The 20761-nt window shown below is 40.0% G+C and overlaps 1 protein-coding gene across 1 annotated transcript in view; it reads right to left on the bottom strand.

Annotated features, from left to right (window-relative positions):
• Positions 1-6297: 6297 nt before the first annotated feature.
• Positions 6298-20761, bottom strand: part of gfra4a (GDNF family receptor alpha 4a) — a 149350-nt gene continuing 134886 nt past the window's right edge. The window contains exons 7-8 of the mRNA XM_080870255.1: positions 10853-11022; positions 6298-6522 (exon numbers count right to left, since the gene is read on the bottom strand). Of these exons, the coding sequence (XP_080726381.1) occupies positions 6376-6522; positions 10853-11022 (317 nt within the window). The 3' untranslated portion in view covers positions 6298-6375. The remainder of the gene's footprint in view (positions 6523-10852; positions 11023-20761) is intronic.

The following is a 20761-nucleotide window of genomic DNA, read 5'->3' on the forward strand; positions in this document are numbered from 1 at the left end:
CCTCACTACCTGCTCCGACCCTGTTCTCTCTCCGCCCGAGGAGCTCCTATACGGTGTAAACAGATGATTAGGTGCTGTCCTTTGATTCCAAATCTTTGACTAAATCCATCCTGATCATTATGACAGGCTGCACACTCTGCTCTGTAGCAGCTGGATGATAATAAGACTTTTTATCATCCAGACTTTTTCCTCTCTTTCTTTTTTCCTCCTTCACATTACAGCAATGCTGTTTATGAAACCATCCTCCCCTCTCCTCCTCCTCATCATCATCTGAGTCTAATTCCGAGTAAGCAGATATTGTTTGCAGACTTTACATGCGTCTGCCCATTTTCGGGTCATCCAGACTTTATTGCTTTCATCAAACAGTCTAATGTAATTATCTCTCCTCAGCTTTGATTTGGCTGGTTTTTCAGCAGAGCTGTCAGGGACAATAACGTCTGGGGGGGGAAGAGAAAAAAAAATCCTCCCGTCGTGTTTCAAATTTGCTGAACAAAGGTTACACGGTGAGATGGAATTCTCAGAAATGCTGCATTTGTGTTTTTCTGTCACAGACGTCTTTTTTCCCTTCTTCTCGTGTGTCGTTCTGACACATTATGACAATTAGTAAATGTTTCTCAGGGAAGTTTCTTCCATCGGTCCGTCTTTAGTTTCCTTCTTTATGCTGGCTTGTCAGATTCTGGCTGATGCTGATACCCACCCCTCCACCCTCTTGTGATGTTAAAGGACTTCACTCATTAACAATCTGCAATAAATCCATCATGTGAGGAAAATCCCTGTTTGCTCATGTGCTGTAGCTCCCAAACAAAAGGCCTTTAATATGATAGCTTGTCCAAGATGTTGCCAGTATCGCAAAATGCCAGTAAAGTAATATGTCTGCAACAGTGGATGAGAGGAAGTTTCTAAGATCTGTGACGTCTGGTTGATAAAACTTGCCCTTTGTGATATGACAGGAAAACCTACACGTAACAGCAGCTACAAGCAGAAATGTGTCATCATAAAATGAGTAGAAACAACTCTGTGACCAGTGGGAAGCAGCTCACATCGATCATGGGCTTGTTTGTCTTTATGATGCTGCTTTGTCTTGTAACTAATATGCTGAAAGTGTTTGGAAGTGTCTGCGTATGCACATGCCTCAAGTAAACAAACTTTTTAATGTGGAAAAATTGCAAAATTTGAAATAAACATAGCTCTCCGCCTTCAAAGCCTTCTTCCCTACAATGCCTCCACATTACTGGTTCAATAGGGTTTAAAATGGTAAGTAGCAGCCAGGTCCTGCTAATCAAAAGCACTTGATTAATTGCTTATCAGCAAGTGTGAGCACTTCTGTAAAAGAAGATGTTTTGACACATTTCTGGACTAAAGCATTCAGGTTTGCGTCAGCACAACGCTCCAATCTTCACTAGATCTTCATCCTGAGCTCAGACTGTGCAACGCTCAAAAACTGCAAAAACCCCAAACTTACATCTCAGACTCTACAGGCCTCAGTTAGCACGTTACATGTTAAAGTTCATGTTCAAGTATGGCTTATTTTTGAAATATGGCAAGGAGAAACACTCTCATCTTTAAAAAGAATCTGCCAACACCGTTTACTTCAAGTACCTCAAGTATCTCAAGTACTTCAAAAGTAGAGATGTTCGGTCAACATGCATTGCACCACATTTGGTGAAAACACAGCATATCAGCACAAACATCCTACGGTAATTTTCAACACAGTAGGAGAGGAGTAATGGTTTGGACTCGTTTTGCAGCCACAGGTCCTGAGCACCTTATAGTCACTGAGTTGACCATGTATATTAAAGTAATCAGTGACCTCAACAGAAGCAAGATTTTGACTATTTTGATATTTCATTATGGATTTTATGGTCCAGTGGCAACAAAAACAGCTTGCTGACCTCCGATTTAAGAGAATCTGTTTCTTCACTTAGCATTTAGTTTGTTTTGAGCCTATTTTGATCTCTTTAAATGTAATAATTCTACAGTTGAGTTTAAGTAGCCATAAAGTGTCACAAGTCAGTAAACACTCTTGCAGATATTTGTTTCTGAACTTCAGAAGTCAGTTTAGGACGTCGTGCAGTACTTAGCTGCCCGTTGGTGGTCAGATTTTTAGCTTTTTATCAGCCTTCACTAGCAGCAGCAGCAGCAGCAGCCACAGAACTAACAGCTCCAGTATGTGGGACAGCAGGAGGTCTGTCCCACATAGCTGTTGACCCAAAACATGGAGAACGGCGCCAATTACAGCCGCAATATGCAAAGAACAGGTGGCGCACACGTGCAGCTGGAGTCTCAATTTGGAAGGATGATGGGCTAAAGTCTTTTTCTTTAGCCAAACAGCAACTTTCAGAAGTTGTGAGGTGATTTCTAGTTATATTTGGCTACTGTCAGGCTTTTTTGTGTGTGTGGATTGCTGATTTTCCAAAAACCACAGCATCGAGTGTTTCTGTGGCTATTTCCAGCTGCAGTGTGCCTCACCTCAGCTGCCTTACAAACACATCCTTGCATTATAGCCTTAAGGTATAGAGTAGTTTAGAAGAAACACCAATTTGCTCTAGGTTTATTTACACCAGGGGTCTCATTTATTAAAGTTTCCTGATGCTCAAGTTTGGGCTCAAAGTTGTGCTTTGTAAAGTTTTCATGTCAGAATTAACTCCTTGGTGATTTTCTCTGACATATCAAAAGCAAAACTTTGGATAAAATCCTTTTTTATTTTTACTCAAGGTATGAATTTTATAGACATCATATATATGGTATTCACCATGTAGTATATACACTGTACTATAACATCTTTACAAATCACGCCCTGTGTGTGATGAAACATGGATTTTTAACTGGATGCTAAGGGGGAATACAGAGAGCTGAACTCAGATCGAGGTCAACAGTCACATCTTGTCAAGGGACCCAGAAATTTCTAGACAGGTGGAAAAAAAGTCTCTTCCCCCCTTTTACAAGAAAGTGGTCAGAATTCACCTCCATTTACAATGTCATCTTTATTTCTGGAAGTGACACATGTCACATCAGGGATTCTGCCAGCGCAGACGAACAGGGAGCAGGTTGGTCGGTCACCTCACGGCACCGCGATGCACGCTGACTGATAAAACACAGGACAAATCAAAACAGGGCGCTCAGCTGGTGACACATCATGATATGAGACAGAGGCTTTGTGCAAACCAACGGGAGCCCTCGGACTCGCTGACGTGTCGAAACGTACATAGATGAAGGTGATTTTTCTTATGCGAAAACAAAAGCGCCAGTTCACCCAAACGACAAAACAAACACACCACTTGAATGCAGAAGTGATTTCATGTGTGAGCACTGGGCACACATCTTTTTATCCTCTGCAAACTCCACAGGAATGTGTCCTTCCATCAGCAGTTAGTCGTCATTAGTTACTGTGGATAATCCCAGATTAAAACAACACCAAACAGATACATTTTCTGTTTGTTGCTCCATTTGCACCGAATTCATTAATGGGGCCTCTGCATATATAATATATAGTTATACGCCTTTTTTTTTACAAAACATTTGACTAATTTGAACAATAAAAACACATTTTAATTTAACTTATTTGTTAATGTAACGTTTACTGATACTTAGTTAATCATATTCCACTAAAACAGGAACTTTTGAGTTATAGTAAATGCTTCCTCAGTAGGACACTTTACATTACTAGGACTCCTTCACTGACAGTTTGACTACCTGTCTTTAGGGAAAGGGCTGCAGGGCAGCTTTACCAAAATCCATTTATATACTGCTTATTCACAATCCATGGGAGGGTTCTTCTCAGTGAATCCAAAGCTGCTAAAGCGCCAGTTGACATGCTCTGTGAGATCTGCCCATCTATAAGATATTTTTGGCTTCTAGTTCATCTTTAAGAAGTCAGTAAAAGCAGCAAATAGTTTTTTTTAACCATTAATAAATCCACTGTTGTACAGTTTGAGTACCTATATCTTTCTCTGAAACTGCTGTCGGCAACACAATGTTTAGCATATTGGGGAGAGAAATGTCTGATGACTGTGCACGAGCTTTTAAGCCTTTTCTGTTTGAGCTGACTTTTACCAGAAACTGCCTTCTAAAGTCTTTGTACCCTAACTGCTCGGCTGTAAACAACTGGCAAACATACCGACCAGCTGGTAAATGCAGTGGAGTATTTAGCTTATAAACACATTTCCCTTAATATCCCTAAATGACAATTATATGTAATTTAAATTAAAACGTCTTCCAAGGGCCAGACTATACTAGATATCATCTGCATTACATTTAAAAGTATATTTCACCCAGCACCCTCTTTTACTCTCATAGTAAACGTTTTTGAAAACATCTAGAAAAACAGAAAATGAAGACATGTTTGTAAAAGTAGAGCTATCGCAGAGCATTTATACTGGATTGAAATGGATTTTGACAGGTATCCATAATGAACCGACCAGTAAGTATTCTCTTCTAAAAGCTGCGAAAATAAAACCAAAACCGAGCATCGCATTAGTTCTGGCAGACCGCTAAGTCGAGCTCAGCTAGTAATCCTGGCTGCAGTGCCTCTGCAAGCCACTTTGCAACACACCTCCACTGCAGCTCCTCCTTTACTCCCCGCCTTCTGGCTATTCAAACCTACACACCTGAAGGGCAGGGATGTGTGCTCTCCCTGCTTTAAGCTTTCCATGTAAGTGCACATAAATGGGCTGCACTATTTTCACTAAAGCGGTCTTCTATATATCCATGTGATTTTTTGAGAGTGAGAATATTTGTGATTTGAGTGAACTGGTTCTTTAAGATAGTACAACTGTTTCCCCACACCTGTTAAAACACACTGAAATGACATGAGCATCACTTGTGTCCTCGTAGAATTCGCCCAGTAGAACGTCCTTATCTGGAGTTTCTTAGGTCCATCATTTCCTCATCGCAGCTGATTTTCATTGTGTAAAAATCAGCATTGTTTAGCAATGCAGGTGAATAAACTGTATTCTATGGCAGTACTGAAGGTTGTCCCTACACCCCACAATATATTTCTCGAGCGCCTCCTGTAGACATGTCCGCTCCACCACGCAGAGCTGTGCTTTTACAGTGCAAATTCTTCACCGTCCCACGCTGAACGTAGATTCCCTGCAGGTAGCAGGCGAGTTACTGCTTCCATCCCACAAAGACGGATGCATCCAACCATCCATTCAAATGTGCACCGACTAAAGCCAACCGTATCCCTCTTTACCAGCAAAGCATGAATGGTCCCAAACTTGTCAATACACATCTGCATTTTCTGCAACAAAGTCCACTTACTTTTGAAAAAATATAAACTTGTCTCAACCTCTTTCCACTTCACACGATTGTGGCTTTTTTAAAGTTCTATAAAAGGAACAGATCCAAGATATTTTGTAGGCCTTCACACTTAAAGCTTAATGAATGACTATATGAAGAGTCCCCTTCCAAAGTGAGGTATCCACCATTTGAAAAAACATGTACAAAGTACATTAAAGTAGGTCCTTGTTTGATGACATAATACACTTCTATCTTCTTTGAATGTTAAATTTTAAACTTAAATTTCGTATTTTAGATATATTTATATATATTTATATATTCTTTGTTTTGGAAATGAACTCTTCATACCTGAAACATGGAGCACGACAACGATCAAAGAATTTTCACTGCGATTTGACTCGATGTGCTTCCATCTAACATCCCAGGTAGCAAAACAACAGTTCGAAATTTAAAATGTGCGTTTCGAAGAAATAAAGAGCGAAGCTGAGCACACACACACACGCACACACACACACTCCAGCTTAAATTTCGTGTAACACGTCATCACAGTTCATCTGCGAGAAAAGTCTTAACATTGAGTATTTTTCTTTTACACCAAGGAATGTTCAAGAACAAAAGAAAAGAAAAGAAATTGTGCTGTTTCATATGTATATATTTAAGAGTTTTCCTGCACTGGGTCATCAGTGTCTTTTGCTGTACACCTTCTGATCTCGCTCGTTTTCACCGTTTGGATGTTATTTTCAGATGAAGTGAAGTCTGCTTGTATGTGTGTGTGTGTTGTGTGGAAAAGTTTATGTTTGGGCAGGTGTGAAGCAGGAAATGAGTTGTGTACTTCCTCTTGAGCCCCTCCCCCCTCCCATGGCACTGTAGTGGTACACACTCAGGTGGTCTTCGCAAGTGTGTGGGCTGCACAACACATCTGCTCTCAGTCATGATTCACAAATAGAGATTAAGTGATTTTTGTGACAGAAAGGGAGAGGGGAGTAGGGTAAGACGAGGCTGACCCTTTCCCTCACCGTCACGTGACACATAGAAAATGGCTGTTTTTAGGTTGTGTTTTTTTCATCTGGTGCCCCAACCCCTCCCCCTTGGATCTTGACATTTGTCTTTGGAGGCCGGGCAAACCGAGGCCTCTTACAGACTGGAGAGCAGGAGGAACAGCAAGCCCAGGCTGAGCAGCGGCATGGAGAGGCAGACGGGCTCAGCTCCGTGGTCCAAAAGGCCCGGAGAGGGAAGAGTGGAGTCTCCGTCATCGTCCCACAATCTGTCGTTCTCATTTACCTGAAAGAAAACATGTAAATCTGTGTCTGAAACATCCATTTATGTTTAACAGGAATACAACAAAATCTGTTGAAACATATCTTCAGCGATTTTATGACCAACTATGTGGTTATAATGGCCGAATTTTCCGCATCCACAGTTGAAAAATAAGATAAGCAATGCCAAGGACATAGCCACTTATCAACATGATGCAATTTCACAGCAAGAGAAGCTTTTTTTTGGCTGCAGATGTATTCAGAGTAAACTCTTCAATCATCATCATCATTTTTTCCCCTTCATTCTCTTGATATTCTCCTTGAGCTTGTGTGGGTTCCCTCCGGCTTCCTCCCACAGTCCACAGACATGCATGTTAGGCTGATTGGTGATTCTAAATTGGCTGTGGGTGGAAATGTGAGCGTGTGTCTGTCTCTCTGCGTTAGCCCTGTGATATACTCGGCACCCGATCCACGAATACCCAGCCTTATGTCAGCACACATTAAATCCAAGCCCCACCGTGACCCTGAAACAAATAGTTCATCTTGGGGTAAAATACTATTACATTTAAATTAAACAAGTTTTAACCTTTCAACATCCATTAGGTGAGCTTATAACAGATAAACTGTGTCACCAATATGTATGAAACTATGTATTAAAAAGAAATTGGATAATGAAATCACAACTTCCTGCTTGAAAATGAGCATTTAGAATTTAATCAAACAAACAAACAGGATGAAAATGCGTCAATCAAAATATTTAATTAGAAATGGGTGTTTCCCCCCCACTCCTACCTCTCGTACCTCATTTGTGAGGTACTACAGACTGGAGCTGTATTGCTTGACAGTTTAAAAACAATGTGACAGGATATTGTTTGGTCATATCTGCTGTTATGACTCTGAGGCAGCTGCCCAGAATTAATTTACAGATTCAATTAACTTTGACTGGTGTCAAGTCAGTCGTATGTTATCCAAACCTCATTTGACATTCGACTATCAGGTGACAAAACGTTTATGTTCAACAGAGTCTCTTTACCGTACTGTTAGCTCTGCTGTGGTGAAAGGATGATACAGACTGTTGAAACAATTGCATGTGGGGCACACCGTTCAGAGGACTCGGGGCAAAAAGATATCATTTGGTTTTTGGCCATTTTTCTGCAGCTTTTCCCCTGGAACTAAGTAAGTGGCCTACTTAGCTTGTCAAGTTTATTTATATCTGTTGCCAGACTGTCAATTATGTTATCAGCATTATTTTTTTGGGTTCCCATTTGGAGCATAATACATGGAACAAATTTCTTTTCCCTGATGTAAATTACATAATTTATAAATTTCTCCTCATTATTAAAATCTGCAATACTGTGTGCATGTTTAATGCAAAACAGGCTGTTCACATTAAAATTTATGTCCAACAGAATTCAGTAGTTGTTTGCTTTATGACTGCATGGTATGGGCTTTGTTAATGGGGTTTACAGAACCTGGTAATGGTGTGAATGAAGAAGCAGTTTCTGTATGTTCAAGCTGATGGTGTACACACAGCACGAAAAGAAAACCATCCTGGACACTCCAAAGCCAGCGACAACTCAAACCTCACAGTTATGTGATCCTTGGATGGTCGGATTTCTAGAGCTGGAAAGTCATTCTGCTGATTTTGCTGTGTTTGTGTGCTGTACAGTTGGTATGTAAAAACAACAATGGGTATCTACAGACTTTTTTAAACTCATAAGTCTTTAAAAAACATACAGTGATTCAGTCATGATATCCTTCAATTTTAAGTTTCACATATCAGGACATAATAAAAATCAGCTGGTCCTTAGCATGTTCTGAAATTGTCTGAATACAATCTAAGAAAAACAGCACAGGACATATGACACTGTTACTGTTTATTCAACAAAAACTAAACCCCAAAAATCTGCTTGAATCAGTCAAATAACTTTTTCAGTCTCCCACATGATTGCAGAGGGATTTTGGCCTAATCTTCGTTGCTACTTCCCACAATAGCACACCAAACAGGGTGAAGTCTTTGACATTGCAACATCTTTTTCTTTCTCAGCTATTCTTTTGCAGATTTGCTGCTATGCTCGGTGTCATTGTCTTGTTGCATGACCAAATTTGGACCAATGTTTAGCTATAAATTTAACTAACCTTAGCATTCAGAGGAGTTCAGGTCTTACTATACGGCTGCAAAATAAACCCAAATCACACCCACTCCACCACCGTGCTTTACTGATGGCACAAGGTGTTTTTCCTGATGTGCTGTATATACATCTCCTCTGTGGTTTCTTCAGATGCAACTTTGCAAACCTAACCTGTGCTGTGTTCATAATTTGTACTTGTTCAGTCTTTTTCTGTCACAAACTTCCACATTCAGCAGATGGCCCCGCCCCTCCCTGAGCCTGGTTCTGCCAGAGGTTTCTTCCTGTTAAAAGGGAGTTTTTCCTTCCCACTGTCGCCAAAGTGCTTGCTCATAGGGGGTCATATGATTGTTGGGTTTTTCTCTGTATCTATGAAGCGCCTTGAGGCGACTTTTGTTGTGATTTCGCGCTATATAAATAAAATTGAATTGAATTGAAAATTGAATTGGAAACATCTGACATGCTAACTGAGGGCTGTAGAGCACGAGATGAGTAGAGAATGAACAATGCTTCTCCAAGACCAATGCTGTCACTCAAATGGTTAGGGGGTGAGGGGGAAAGAGAAAATAAAGAAAGTGTAGCAAGATAGGAAAAAAAGATTAGGGAGCGGGAATAGAAAAATTCAATGACATGCTGCGTTTCTGTGGAAACACTTGGAGAGTAAAAAGTGGTGAGTGGAATTAATCAAGTGCATTTGATTAGCAGCACTGGCTGCTACTTACTCCCTTTAACTCCTATGGAAACAGTAAAGGTGTACTTAGATTTCCACGCACTGCTTTTGTATTTTTCCCTCAGTTTTTGTTAAATAATTAAGGACATTTTGTAATACTTCATGTGTTATTGTGTTTACTAAATGATGATTTTACCAGTTGATTTTTTTAGTCTTATTAACTAAAACCTTGATGTACTTTCCTTTTTTTTCACCATGGCTGACCTGTTTGTCAGGATTAATGCTTATAAATGTTTTTATCTATGTGAAAGTGAAAAATGTATCAACAAAGAATTAACAATTAACCAAATGTTTGCTTTAATCTGACATGTTCTTGCACTTTCTGAGTTTCATTTTGTTTGGGTGGCAAATTATTATTATTTTTTACTAATTCCTGAACAACATTACATTTCAAAAAATGTCTTTTTGACATATTTTAAGAACATAATTATTTACGTATAGATACTTTGATTCACATTACTTTTTGCTCACTGTGTCATCCGTAGGTTTGGTATTTTGTGCTCCAGTTTCATTTGTTTACCTTTGTTTAAATCAATTTATATCACTTACTCTCCATGTGTTCTTTTGTTTTGCTTTTTGCTTGGCTATGTGCTCAATCGATCTAATGACAACACTGCAATCAATAAAGTTAAAGCAAATGTTAAAGATGCTTTAGTTCACTCGTACCCCCTGGTTAGTCTCCGCTGAGCTGGAGAGCCCGGTCAGTGTATTGACTTAATGAGTCAATAATAGCTTGTCACAGGATATAAAGCACATATAATATAGAAACCACAGCATGAGCATGCTTTATCTTTTATCGGGCTCATATTTCCTGCAAAACTTCATATTTAGACATTAAAAATATCTTTACTCAGTGCCAAATACTGTTGGGGAGATTGTGGCTCAAGAGTTGCGAGTTCGCCTTGTAATCGGAAGGACAGTCTCGGTCATTGTGTCCTTGGGCAAGACACTTCACCTACCGCCTACTGGTGATGGACAGAAGGGCCGATGGCGCGATATGGCAGCCTCTGCCCCAGGGCAGCTGTGGCTACAACTGTAGCTTGCCTCCACCAGTGTGTGAATACAGACCATTTACCATTTAGCAGCCAAATTTCAGGCATATAGGGGAAAGGGGCAGTTTTTCCAGAGATTCTGGTATTTATTAAGTAAAAGCAAGCACACAAGTGAGTTTAAAAGGCAAAGAAAAGCTTCTTGAATTTTGTTCTTGATGCTTCTTGACCCATTGAGGACACCTAGAATTTAGATGCTCAAATAAAGAAGTGAATTTTCTGCACGAGATGCCATATAAACTCTCTTCTCAACTTCTCTGTGACCTGGTGCTGTGTAAATTATCCAGACTGTGTAAATCTCATCCATCTGTCGCTCCCACTAAGTTAAAACAAACAATTAAAGATATCTGTGGCTTTATGACCCGACTCTCGGAGAGGCCGTCTCCATTAGCGCGTGTGTTTGGAGAAGGCCGTACGTCATATTTTCAGTCTTCCCTCTCGTCTCACCTGAGTAGGTATCTGTGCCCGCAGAATGTTCTGCTCTGTTTCCATAGCGATGCCCGGGGCAGTGGTTGCCAAGTGTGGGCTATGGTTGTCCGTTGCTGGACTGGACACTCCAGGCTGACTGGCCCCCGTTTTCACATCCGATCCGTTTCCAAAGGCCTGAATGGCATTTTCTGGAACAAAAGAGCAGCCGCAGATACACTGACACGACTGGAAGCTTAATAGAAACATTCATGCTGAAAAATCAGGAGACTTTGATCATTTTTACATGAGTCATCACCTCAAGTGTTCTTTTGCTTTTTTCTCCTGCATAACTCTTTTGATTGTGATTGGCCACTTTACAGCTACGTACAAGAGGCCCAAAATTGCAAGGTGGTCAACTTTGCATTGCGACTCATCAGGCTTGTTGAGCTGAAGCATTAATTTCACCCTGGATTTGGCAGTTCAACACACAAAAAAGAAAGAAGAAGCAGCTACCACACACACAGGAAGGAAAACCTTAGTAGTTTAGAAAGAAACGTGTAAAATGTCCCTAAATAAGCAGTGAATGCTTCAGCCACGGTTCAGTTTTCAAATTTACACATCTTGGTTCTGTGCTGGGTCACCGGTGTAAGGAGCTACCTGTGTTATTCACACCTGGGGAATCAGTTTCAGTATGTTATTCCTCAGGCGATAAAAAAAGCAAACTTGTGCTCTGTCTGCTCTTAAACAAGACAGAAAGAAAGAGCGTGTGAGCCAAAACTCACTTTTTTATGTAAGAGACATAAACAAACTATGGAAAAATGCCTGAGATACAGATGGAGGCTTTGGTTTTAATTCCGTCAATCTGTGAGGCAAGGGCTCCAGCAAGTCAGATGTAATGCAGGAACATATAACAGCAAAATGAGAACTATAATTACATTATAAAATAATAATTAATTAATTCCCTGCAAGCATGCCTGGTTGCTAAGTCTCTTAGCTACCACTTTGCTATTCTAGTGTACTGGTTTTCCTGCTGGTTTTCTCCAAAATAAAGATGTATCCATAAATCTCACAATATTCACTGTTTATTATAAGGAAATCATTGCAAAATAAATAAATAATGTGTTGCTTCTGGTTGCAGTGCAGGTTTGCAAGGCCAAAAAGTATCCACACTACACAATTATCACCTTGGTAAAGTTGTTCGTGTGAGACAGCTGACTAAAAAAGAAGGGACTGGTAGTTAGGAAGTTATGGTGCGTGTAAGTGAAACTGACAGTTAGGAACAAATTATGGTGCATGTGGAGAGAACGGTGGTTAAGTATGAGGCAAAAAATACCGTGTCTGTGAGAAGGAGTCGTATTATGTAGAAAATAGCGGGAGAAGCTGAATGTAAGGCAGATCTTGAGCAGCAGTGCATAATAAGAGTTGTGCATGTGTCTTCTAATAAGTGTAATTATCACCTTTGTTGTTCTGGGACTGGATATATAAATGATGTAAGTGCACAAAAAAGACACGTGCATGTTTTTTCTACCACACAAAGTATTTATGATAGAAACAGTGTGCAGACTACACACACAAGTCAGATCGCACACACGCTTTTTCGAGAGAGTCAGGTCTGAAAGTCTGGAACTAGAAATTTAAAACAGAATTTAACATGAAAATTAAACAAACAAGTATTCAGGGCTTGAGTTTCTTATATATATTATATTTCTACTTGCAAACACACTTACTTATATTAATATGCTTAATTTATCCACATGGACTTCACTGCAAAGAATTTAGTGTCCACTAAATTGTATGAGGCCACTGTTGTTATCATTATTATTGGTAACTGCGACACTATAAATAGCTGAAGCCATACTTAATGCTTCCCTTGTGTGAACGGACGTACTTTTTAGCCTCTCTTTTGTAGCACTCATTTGTTTTCTCTGAATTTACACAGACTTGCACATCTTCTTTATTGTTTTCATTGCCGTGTTTTATAACTTGTGGCACAAACAATCCAAATAATAGGCAGACGGAGTCTCTACATTTATTTTGAGGCCAGAGATGGGAGTGGAAATGAGGCTTGTGCACAGAATGCATGTGCACGTGTGACCCCAAGTGTCTGGAGGACTGAAAACACCTCCTGCAGCAATGGTTGGAACCAGCTAGGAGTTATCTTAGCTTGAATGGTGCGGCTGTGTGTGTTGAATTCATTGAGAGAAAATTTGATTTACAGCATTTTTCTTTGTTGACTCAACATTTCTGCTTCATATACATTTTGAGTTTTTTGATTCTCCTTCCAAACATATACCAGCTCCAACTTTTTGGTTTCACTTAATCAGGCATCTTAAGCAATAACCCAGAGCCTTAAATCCTTCTGAGTTGTACTTAACAACGGATCTAGTCCTGGAACTAGAAGCCCTATATGCTTTGTTTAAATTCATGCCTTGTGCAATGTATAATCAAGACAGACTTTATATGTACAATGTTTGATTTTATGCACAGTGATTGATTTTAAAGTAAGGTCAAATTACACAAAATTATGCAGCAGGATTTTCATATTTTCCAGTGCTTTAATTCACTCAGTAAAAACCAAGGACATACACTCTCAGACCCTCTCAACCTGGCAGGATTCTCTCTTTAGTAAAATAAGAGCACCACACAGGGTCATGGGCGGTGGTGCGCCAACGCACACAAACCATCACAATACATGCTGAAAGTGCTCCACTGCAGTACTACTAGTGAAATGTGGAAATTAATCTCATTGTGAAATGTTAGAAATAGATGAGTGTGTTAGACGGAGGGGTTTTAATGCACAAACTGATTGGACAACATCTGTTTTTAATAAAGGACACACCTGTTGTGACTTGTATGACAATGTTATGAAAGAGCAGAGGGGTAGTTGTTGATTAGTGAGAACAAGAGGGTTCATTGATTGGCATGGGTAGTTACTGGCCCCGCACTTAACACTTGAGAGGAGAACGAAGGGCCAACGCTGTGCAAAGTTTCTCTATACGGCATAATTAAACTTGCCTCAGTCCCACTTGAGAATACACTGAAGTGCAGCGTCCTCTGCATACGGCATCGCAAGTTGGGAATGTGAAGTAATGACTAAACACAGAATAGCAGCTGAGTCATAACATCCAATCAGCACACAATGGTGAGGTTAAATAGGTTTTTATGCGTTAGCCGGCAGCAACAGTGAACAATTATGTTTAACAAAAGCACAAAAAAGAAAAGTAAAAAGGTCTTTGATGCTTTTTTTTGTCTTATCGACCACCAAAAGCGCTTTACAATTCAAACAGTCATCGCCCACAAAGTGATTTGATTTCATATTATCTTTATCAGTATGGGGGTTCGGTATCGTGCCCCAAAGAGTTCCGATTACAGGATGACCCAAATGTTTTTGTCATCCACTGACACCACCAGCACCAGCTTGTGTCAGTTCAAATGCAGATTTGATCAAAATTGTAATGGTAGCATTTTCTTATAGCTGTAAGCTTTTAAAATGTGTTTGATAGATGGTTGGGATTCTGAAGTACTGTATATTTATCCGTACTGTATAAATATCGAATGTCACACAGCGTTTTTAACTAGCTCACACTAAGTGGAACATTTAACATCTAAAGAGCCAGACACTGGATGTTAACATAACGTTTTCAGCGACTTCAGATGTGAGAAGTTATCCATCCAGCAAAGAAAAGATGCTGAAAATGATGCGCTAACAATCATAATGTTTAAAACGTGAAATGTGAAGTTTTTTTTAGTGTCGTTAAACACAGCAGGTCTTAAAACATTATGTCCCTTAATGTGTTGGTTGGTTGAAAAGGGAGACTCAGTATAGGCACAATGCCACCTCTATACAGCTCTATACAGCTCTAGCATGCAAAAGATTCTGACTGTCCAAAGCCTGAATCAGCTCCTCAAGCAGCAAACAATGAGTCATAATACTATCAGAATCTAAAATTTAGATACAGATTTATATGAATTGCATAAATGAATTTTCATTTTTAAAACCACTGGCATGTAATACTGGTCTGTGTACCTGGAGAGGATGCAGTACAGTATGGCTCTCTACTCTAGTGCCAATAAAATGTCAGTCAAATGGAAACCACAGTGGAATGTAAGAGATCTACTAAAATGTAAGTTTAGAAACAAATGTAACTTTCTTCCTCTATTTTTTCTATGTTTTTCACACTTAAATGTTTCAGATCATCAAACAAATGTAAATATTACACACAGACAAAGTCTACTCCACTTTGTCAGGCAGGTCCTATTTAAGCGATTTCTTGATGGAGAACAGGTGTGGCAGTAATCAGGCCTGGCTGTGGCTAGAGAACTTGAACTTCCAAAGATGTGATAATATTTTAAGACCAATTTAGTTAAAAGCTTTCTCAGGATGGTGTGCCCTAGTGAAGGACAAAAGAAAGAGAGGAAAGCTTAAAATACTATCAGCTCATTAAAAGTATTTTGAGTAGCAGGAAAAAAAAATCTCTGAAAGACCTGACACGTGATCTGAGAGATGCATCTGGCCTTTCAGTTAATCTATTATTTGCTAAAGCATCATCAGAAAAGGTCTCAGTGGAAGGATGGCAAATGCAGATATGTTAAATTACACAAGAACTGTACTGAAAATCAGTGGAAACAGGTCGTCAATATGCAAGGAGGCCAGGAAGGTACAACTCCAAAACACGGTGGAGGCTCTGTCGTGGTTTATGGCGACATTCAACCAGTGGTGTTGGTAATTTTGTCAACAAATGATTGAATCATTTCTGCAGAAAAAGTATCACCACCCTTTATCCACTATATAATACCTGGAAAACATCGAATCTTGAGCGCACCGTGTATAAATTAATACCTGTAAACCTCAATAAGTGAAGCAATGCTGTAAAGAAGAGTGAGCCGCAAAGATAAACTGATAAAAATATCAATTACTTCAAAAAACTACTTCAAGTTAGTAGTACTGAAGGTGCTTCTACAAGCTACTGAGTCATGGGGTGTACTTAGTTTGACAGAGGGCTATGGAGTCGTGTGAAAACGCACTTTTCCACACAAATATACAAATGTGTACTTCCACAGACTACTGCCTGCCATCCATTGTCATCAAAATCTCTTGTCGGCAAATTTATAATGACTAGAAAAATTCTGAGATCTTTTTCTCTTTTTGCAGGAGCATAGGAAACAGATGTTCAAATTTGGATGTAATTCAGTCAAACAGATGCTGTTGATATTTCTGTTTGAATACTCGAGTGATTGAAACAGATAACATTTCTACCTTCACTGTCTACCAGAAGTATGCAGTAAAATTACAGGTGCGTAAAATACAGACAGAAATGTTTGGTTAGCAGAGCGTTGACACAGAGCAAGAAGGTGGAGAAAGTCAGAGACGGCAGACATGGATACTGGACTATGAACTGGTTCCCTTTAATGTATTTAAGACCCTCAAATATCTGTCACCTTTCTGTAAAGGTTTGACAAAATGATCACTGATTATTTAAAAGGACCATAAGAAGCCTGTGACTGCGAGGAATATCACATTATATTTCCTGTGTACAATTTACTGACTGCTGGATTTATAAGGAAATTCATTACATCAAGTTGTTGGATTTATAGCAACCAGAATGAATTATGACCATATAATGAATTAATATTCTATAGGCATTCATTCTCATTTGGCTAATGGCTTACTCAGCAGCAATTACGTTTTCATGAAAGTCACTTCAATTAAAATATGCTCAAAATAAAGACATGACTGTCAGATCCATCAATTAATAACCATAGCTTATACTGTAAGATGAATGTGAGCATGAGACATGAAAAACCCTCATTTTCCAGCTGTTCCTGAGGGGGAAAAAACCCAGAAGCGACTCACTGAATTTCAGTGATGTGAATTCAGAGTCTTCAGCGGAGTATCAGCGTGTGACGCACAGACATTGATTTCTCACAGGATCATAAACAAATTGATCGTTCCTCCTGAGATAGTTTGCCTCTGCAAAGAAAATTCTGCAGCAGTCAATGCAGCGCCTTGACTTGAGCATCAGCATCGAGCACTGGAGTTGCTGGAAGGGTGACCTGTTTGTTCCTTTAGCCCTGCAGCTAATTAGGGAATGCATGTTGCAACAGAATCTCAATGAATTGACAGTGAGAAGAAATCAAATACTGATCCCATTTGAGGCTATATATACATATATGAGGCTGTGGACTACCATGCTAATGGTGCTGTGGGTCATTAGCATTGGTAGGACAGGTGGGAAAGTGTGCCAGTGCGCTCAAAGCGTGCAGTTAGGGTTCGGCAGCGCACAGCAATTCCCTGGCAGCGTGACGGATGAGAGAAGCGAAGGATGCAACTCCAGCTGCTCGCCACCATGCCTCACCACCCGCCATCACGCAGAGATGAAGTGCCAATTGATATCTTTAGTGGTAAGCTGCTGTGACAGTTTCTTTGTAAATGTTTGGCCACGGCTGTTTAAGCACAGCCATCTCTTCCACTTTTAAGTTTCCTCCTGAGGGCTTTTTTTCCTCTTTTACTGACTTCACAGGTTCCCTGGGGCATTAATGCAGAGCCCATCCTATGCATGCCCCGGTTCTGTCCCCAAACTCCCCAACGTATTGTTGGCCACCCTGACTTTTCCCTGTTATAATACCAATTCAAGTTCCAGAAAAGATTTTACATAATTGCAGAAATAAAATTAGCTTCACCTCCATCTGTCCTCTCTTTTTTCCCCCCTGCCACGGACAGAATGAAGAGGTCCAGAGCTGCTGCTCTGCATAGTGATGCGACTATTACTGCCGTGATGAGGAAGTAAGGTGGGGTGACAGCTGTTTTTAAAACCTGACTGAGCTCGCTCCATACAGGGAAGGCTTTTTTCCCCCAGCAGTTTCCCCCTCCCCTGTCTGCAAACAACTGTATTCTTCCCTGCCACTATTCTCTCTGTCCGCCTCATTAGTTCGGAGGCAGGAAACCAAATTAGGCTCAATTACAAAGTCATCAAAGGCCATCTGAAGTCCTGTCTCAGCAAGCAGGCCCCAGCACAAGGGCGGGGTTGTGCGCAAAATAACGGTGGATTCAGCTGCAAGAAATTTACACACAAAAAAGACAAGGAGGATTTATTTAACCGATGATGATGATGTCGCTGTCCATTTGTAAAACTGAACGATCACTGAAGACAGGAGAGTCTTCCCCTGTACTCAAAACGAATAACAATTCTTTACACGCTGTGATTATACAAGAAACATGGGAGAAAGCAAACAATGAGGAACTCTCCCAGGGTGCATTCATTTCCCCAATTATTGGATCCAATCCAAACTCGCTTTGTCAATTCATTACGGACACTTTCTCCCCCCAAAAAAGAGGTGTTGTCTGCCCGAGTATTAGAAGAGCAACTAAATTCCAGCTGAGATGAGTGTGACATGCACTGCTGGTCCTTTCCCATTAGAAACTTGTTAATCCTTATCATCACATGTAGAATGTTTGACTTCAGTCGTTCGCTCAAGCTGTTTCCACTTTTGGCCAAGATGCAGGAAAATGAGGCCAGTGACTCTGAGCTCTGTTTTTCTGGGTCTTTAAGGAGCTTACTGTAAACAGCACACGGGAGCTGCCATAGCATGTCTAACTCCTGACTGCAGGATACCCGTGAGGAGTTTCACTGGACAGCAAGACATCCATCAGCCAGGTCTTACCTGTAATCTAATTCATTCTATGGAGAATTGGTAACTTTGAGTTTTAAAGCGAGATTTTAATAAAGGGCAACATGGTGGCACGGTGGTTAGCACAGTTCAATTCCACCACCAGGCCGGAGTCTTTCTGTGTGGAGTTTGCATGTTCTCCCCGGGTATTCTGGCTTCCTCCCACAGTCCAAAGACATGCAGTTAGTGGGGATAGGTTAATTGGAAACACTTAATTGCCCGTAGGAGTGAATGCGGGAGCCCTGCGACAGACTGGCGACCTGTCCAGGGTGTACCCTGCCTCTTGCCCTAAGACAGCTGAGACAGGCTTCCTAAAAAAGATAAGCGGAAGCGAATGGATGGATTTTAATAAATATCCAAAGGCCTGTTTTTTAAAACTACTGAGACATTGTTTTCTGTTAACAAGGTTTGTTTGAATCTTCATACTTTGTCTTATTAAGCATCCAAAATTGCAAAGTTGCTTGGTGAACATCTGCTGCCCCTGGGTCTACTGCTGTATAGCTTTTTTTCATCATGGTTATATTAATTGTTTCTGGGAATCGTCAGCTGGTCAAGCGGAGTTTGAAAAGTTTGAAAAAATTGTGACAGAAATACTATCTAGTGTATGGCTCATCTCACTATCTTTGACCAGCTATTAAATCCTTTTATTATTCCCTGACATGAAAAATCAAGTGTGTATTTCTGCTTTATTGTGCAGTGTAAAGAATAAACAGGTGCGTGGAAAGCTGTGCAGTCTGAAACGAGTACATTTGCAGGCTTTAATCATAGGTGTTGATGTAAATTTCACACTTAAGACCAAAAGCCAGGAAAAATAGAGCGATCATGTGAAGGCAGAGGAGCAGAGGGTGAGATGCTGCAGTAACAGCAGCACAGATAACACGCCGACACCATCGGATCACTCGTGGCAGGGTTTATATTGCTGTGGAGTCTGGTTAAATCAGTGGTAAGAGGCCGTTTGTCTGACATCTGATGAGAGTTTGGTACTTGGCTGTTCTGTCGCAGTTGAACATATGTATAAACTGACCCTGAATATCAGTTGCAGTTTGCTTTGTAGTGTCACTACAGTCACACAGTCCAACGTCTGGCGTCTGTGGTTTGTCACTGATGTTGTTATTCACGCTGACAGCTTTGTAAGAACATGTCTGCTTTTGTTGTTAGAAAAAATATAATAACCCCAAATAAATCCCAGTGTGTGTGTGTGTGTGTGTGTGTGTGTGTGTGTGAGACACCAGCAGCTACAGTTTGTATTACTTTGTCACTAATGTCATTCTTCTGTCACTGGCGCCATCATTCATTCGGAGGGATGATCCTGTATCATCATAGCCGTTTTGTTGTCGTTGCTGGATGAATAAAAGATTACACCGGATTGGTGGATAATTCTAACGTAACACCAGCTGCAGTTTATCAGCAGAATGCACTGCAATTAAGACAACATGCTATTATTGTTATTTTTGTTTTCTGGCGTGATAAAACTCCCTGCGAGTTGCATAAACAAACATATGTGATATTTGTGTTAACCCATTACTTTGTGCCACCAGCTGTAGTGTTTCATTAGTGTCACTGGTCTACCGCTGTCATAATTCACAGTGCTGTTTATCTGACAGTTTAATTGTGAAAATAAATAAATGACTATTGACTGAAACGATAACAAGGGGGAAGGAGCGGCTTTTTACTTTGTCGCTGATGTGTCACTAGAACGAGCTTTCCCAAGAATCCTTTTCAAACACGGTAAAAGCAAAGTGATGTTTAGCAGCACAGTTGAGGGTAATAATCGAACAATAATTTCCACTGTTAAAGGCTGGATGATTCAGATTTTATGTTTGAAAATAACCAGGAATGACTCACAAATTTAAGAGGACCAAAAAAAAAAAAACCCTTCTTATTCTTACAGGTGCCAAATTTACAATATAAAAATTCTCAGAGATTAAAGTCACAAATTTGTGAGAAAAGACTAATTTTTCTTCTGTCAACGAAGCAAATGTGATGCAGTTCTTTTATTATAACTTTTTTTTCACAAATACATTACTTTATAAACTCAAATTACATCTACAGCACAGTAGTAGTGCATATTTTTTTCTAGTAAACCTACAAATTAAGACTTTAAATTTGTTTTTCTCCCCAAAATATTACTCTTCTAGAAAAGAAAATCACACAATTACGCAGCCATAATTTGATGACACAACTTTTGGCAGGTTGCTATTTCTGATTCAAATTGCCACATTTTCAAATAAAATTTTGAATTGTGCTCTGCACCATAAAACTAGCTCTGGTCTGCTGGTT

Source organism: Rhamphochromis sp. 'chilingali' (genome assembly GCF_963969265.1).
Source record: "Rhamphochromis sp. 'chilingali' genome assembly, chromosome: 21".
In the NCBI taxonomy this organism is placed as follows: Eukaryota; Metazoa; Chordata; class Actinopteri; order Cichliformes; family Cichlidae; genus Rhamphochromis; species Rhamphochromis sp. 'chilingali'.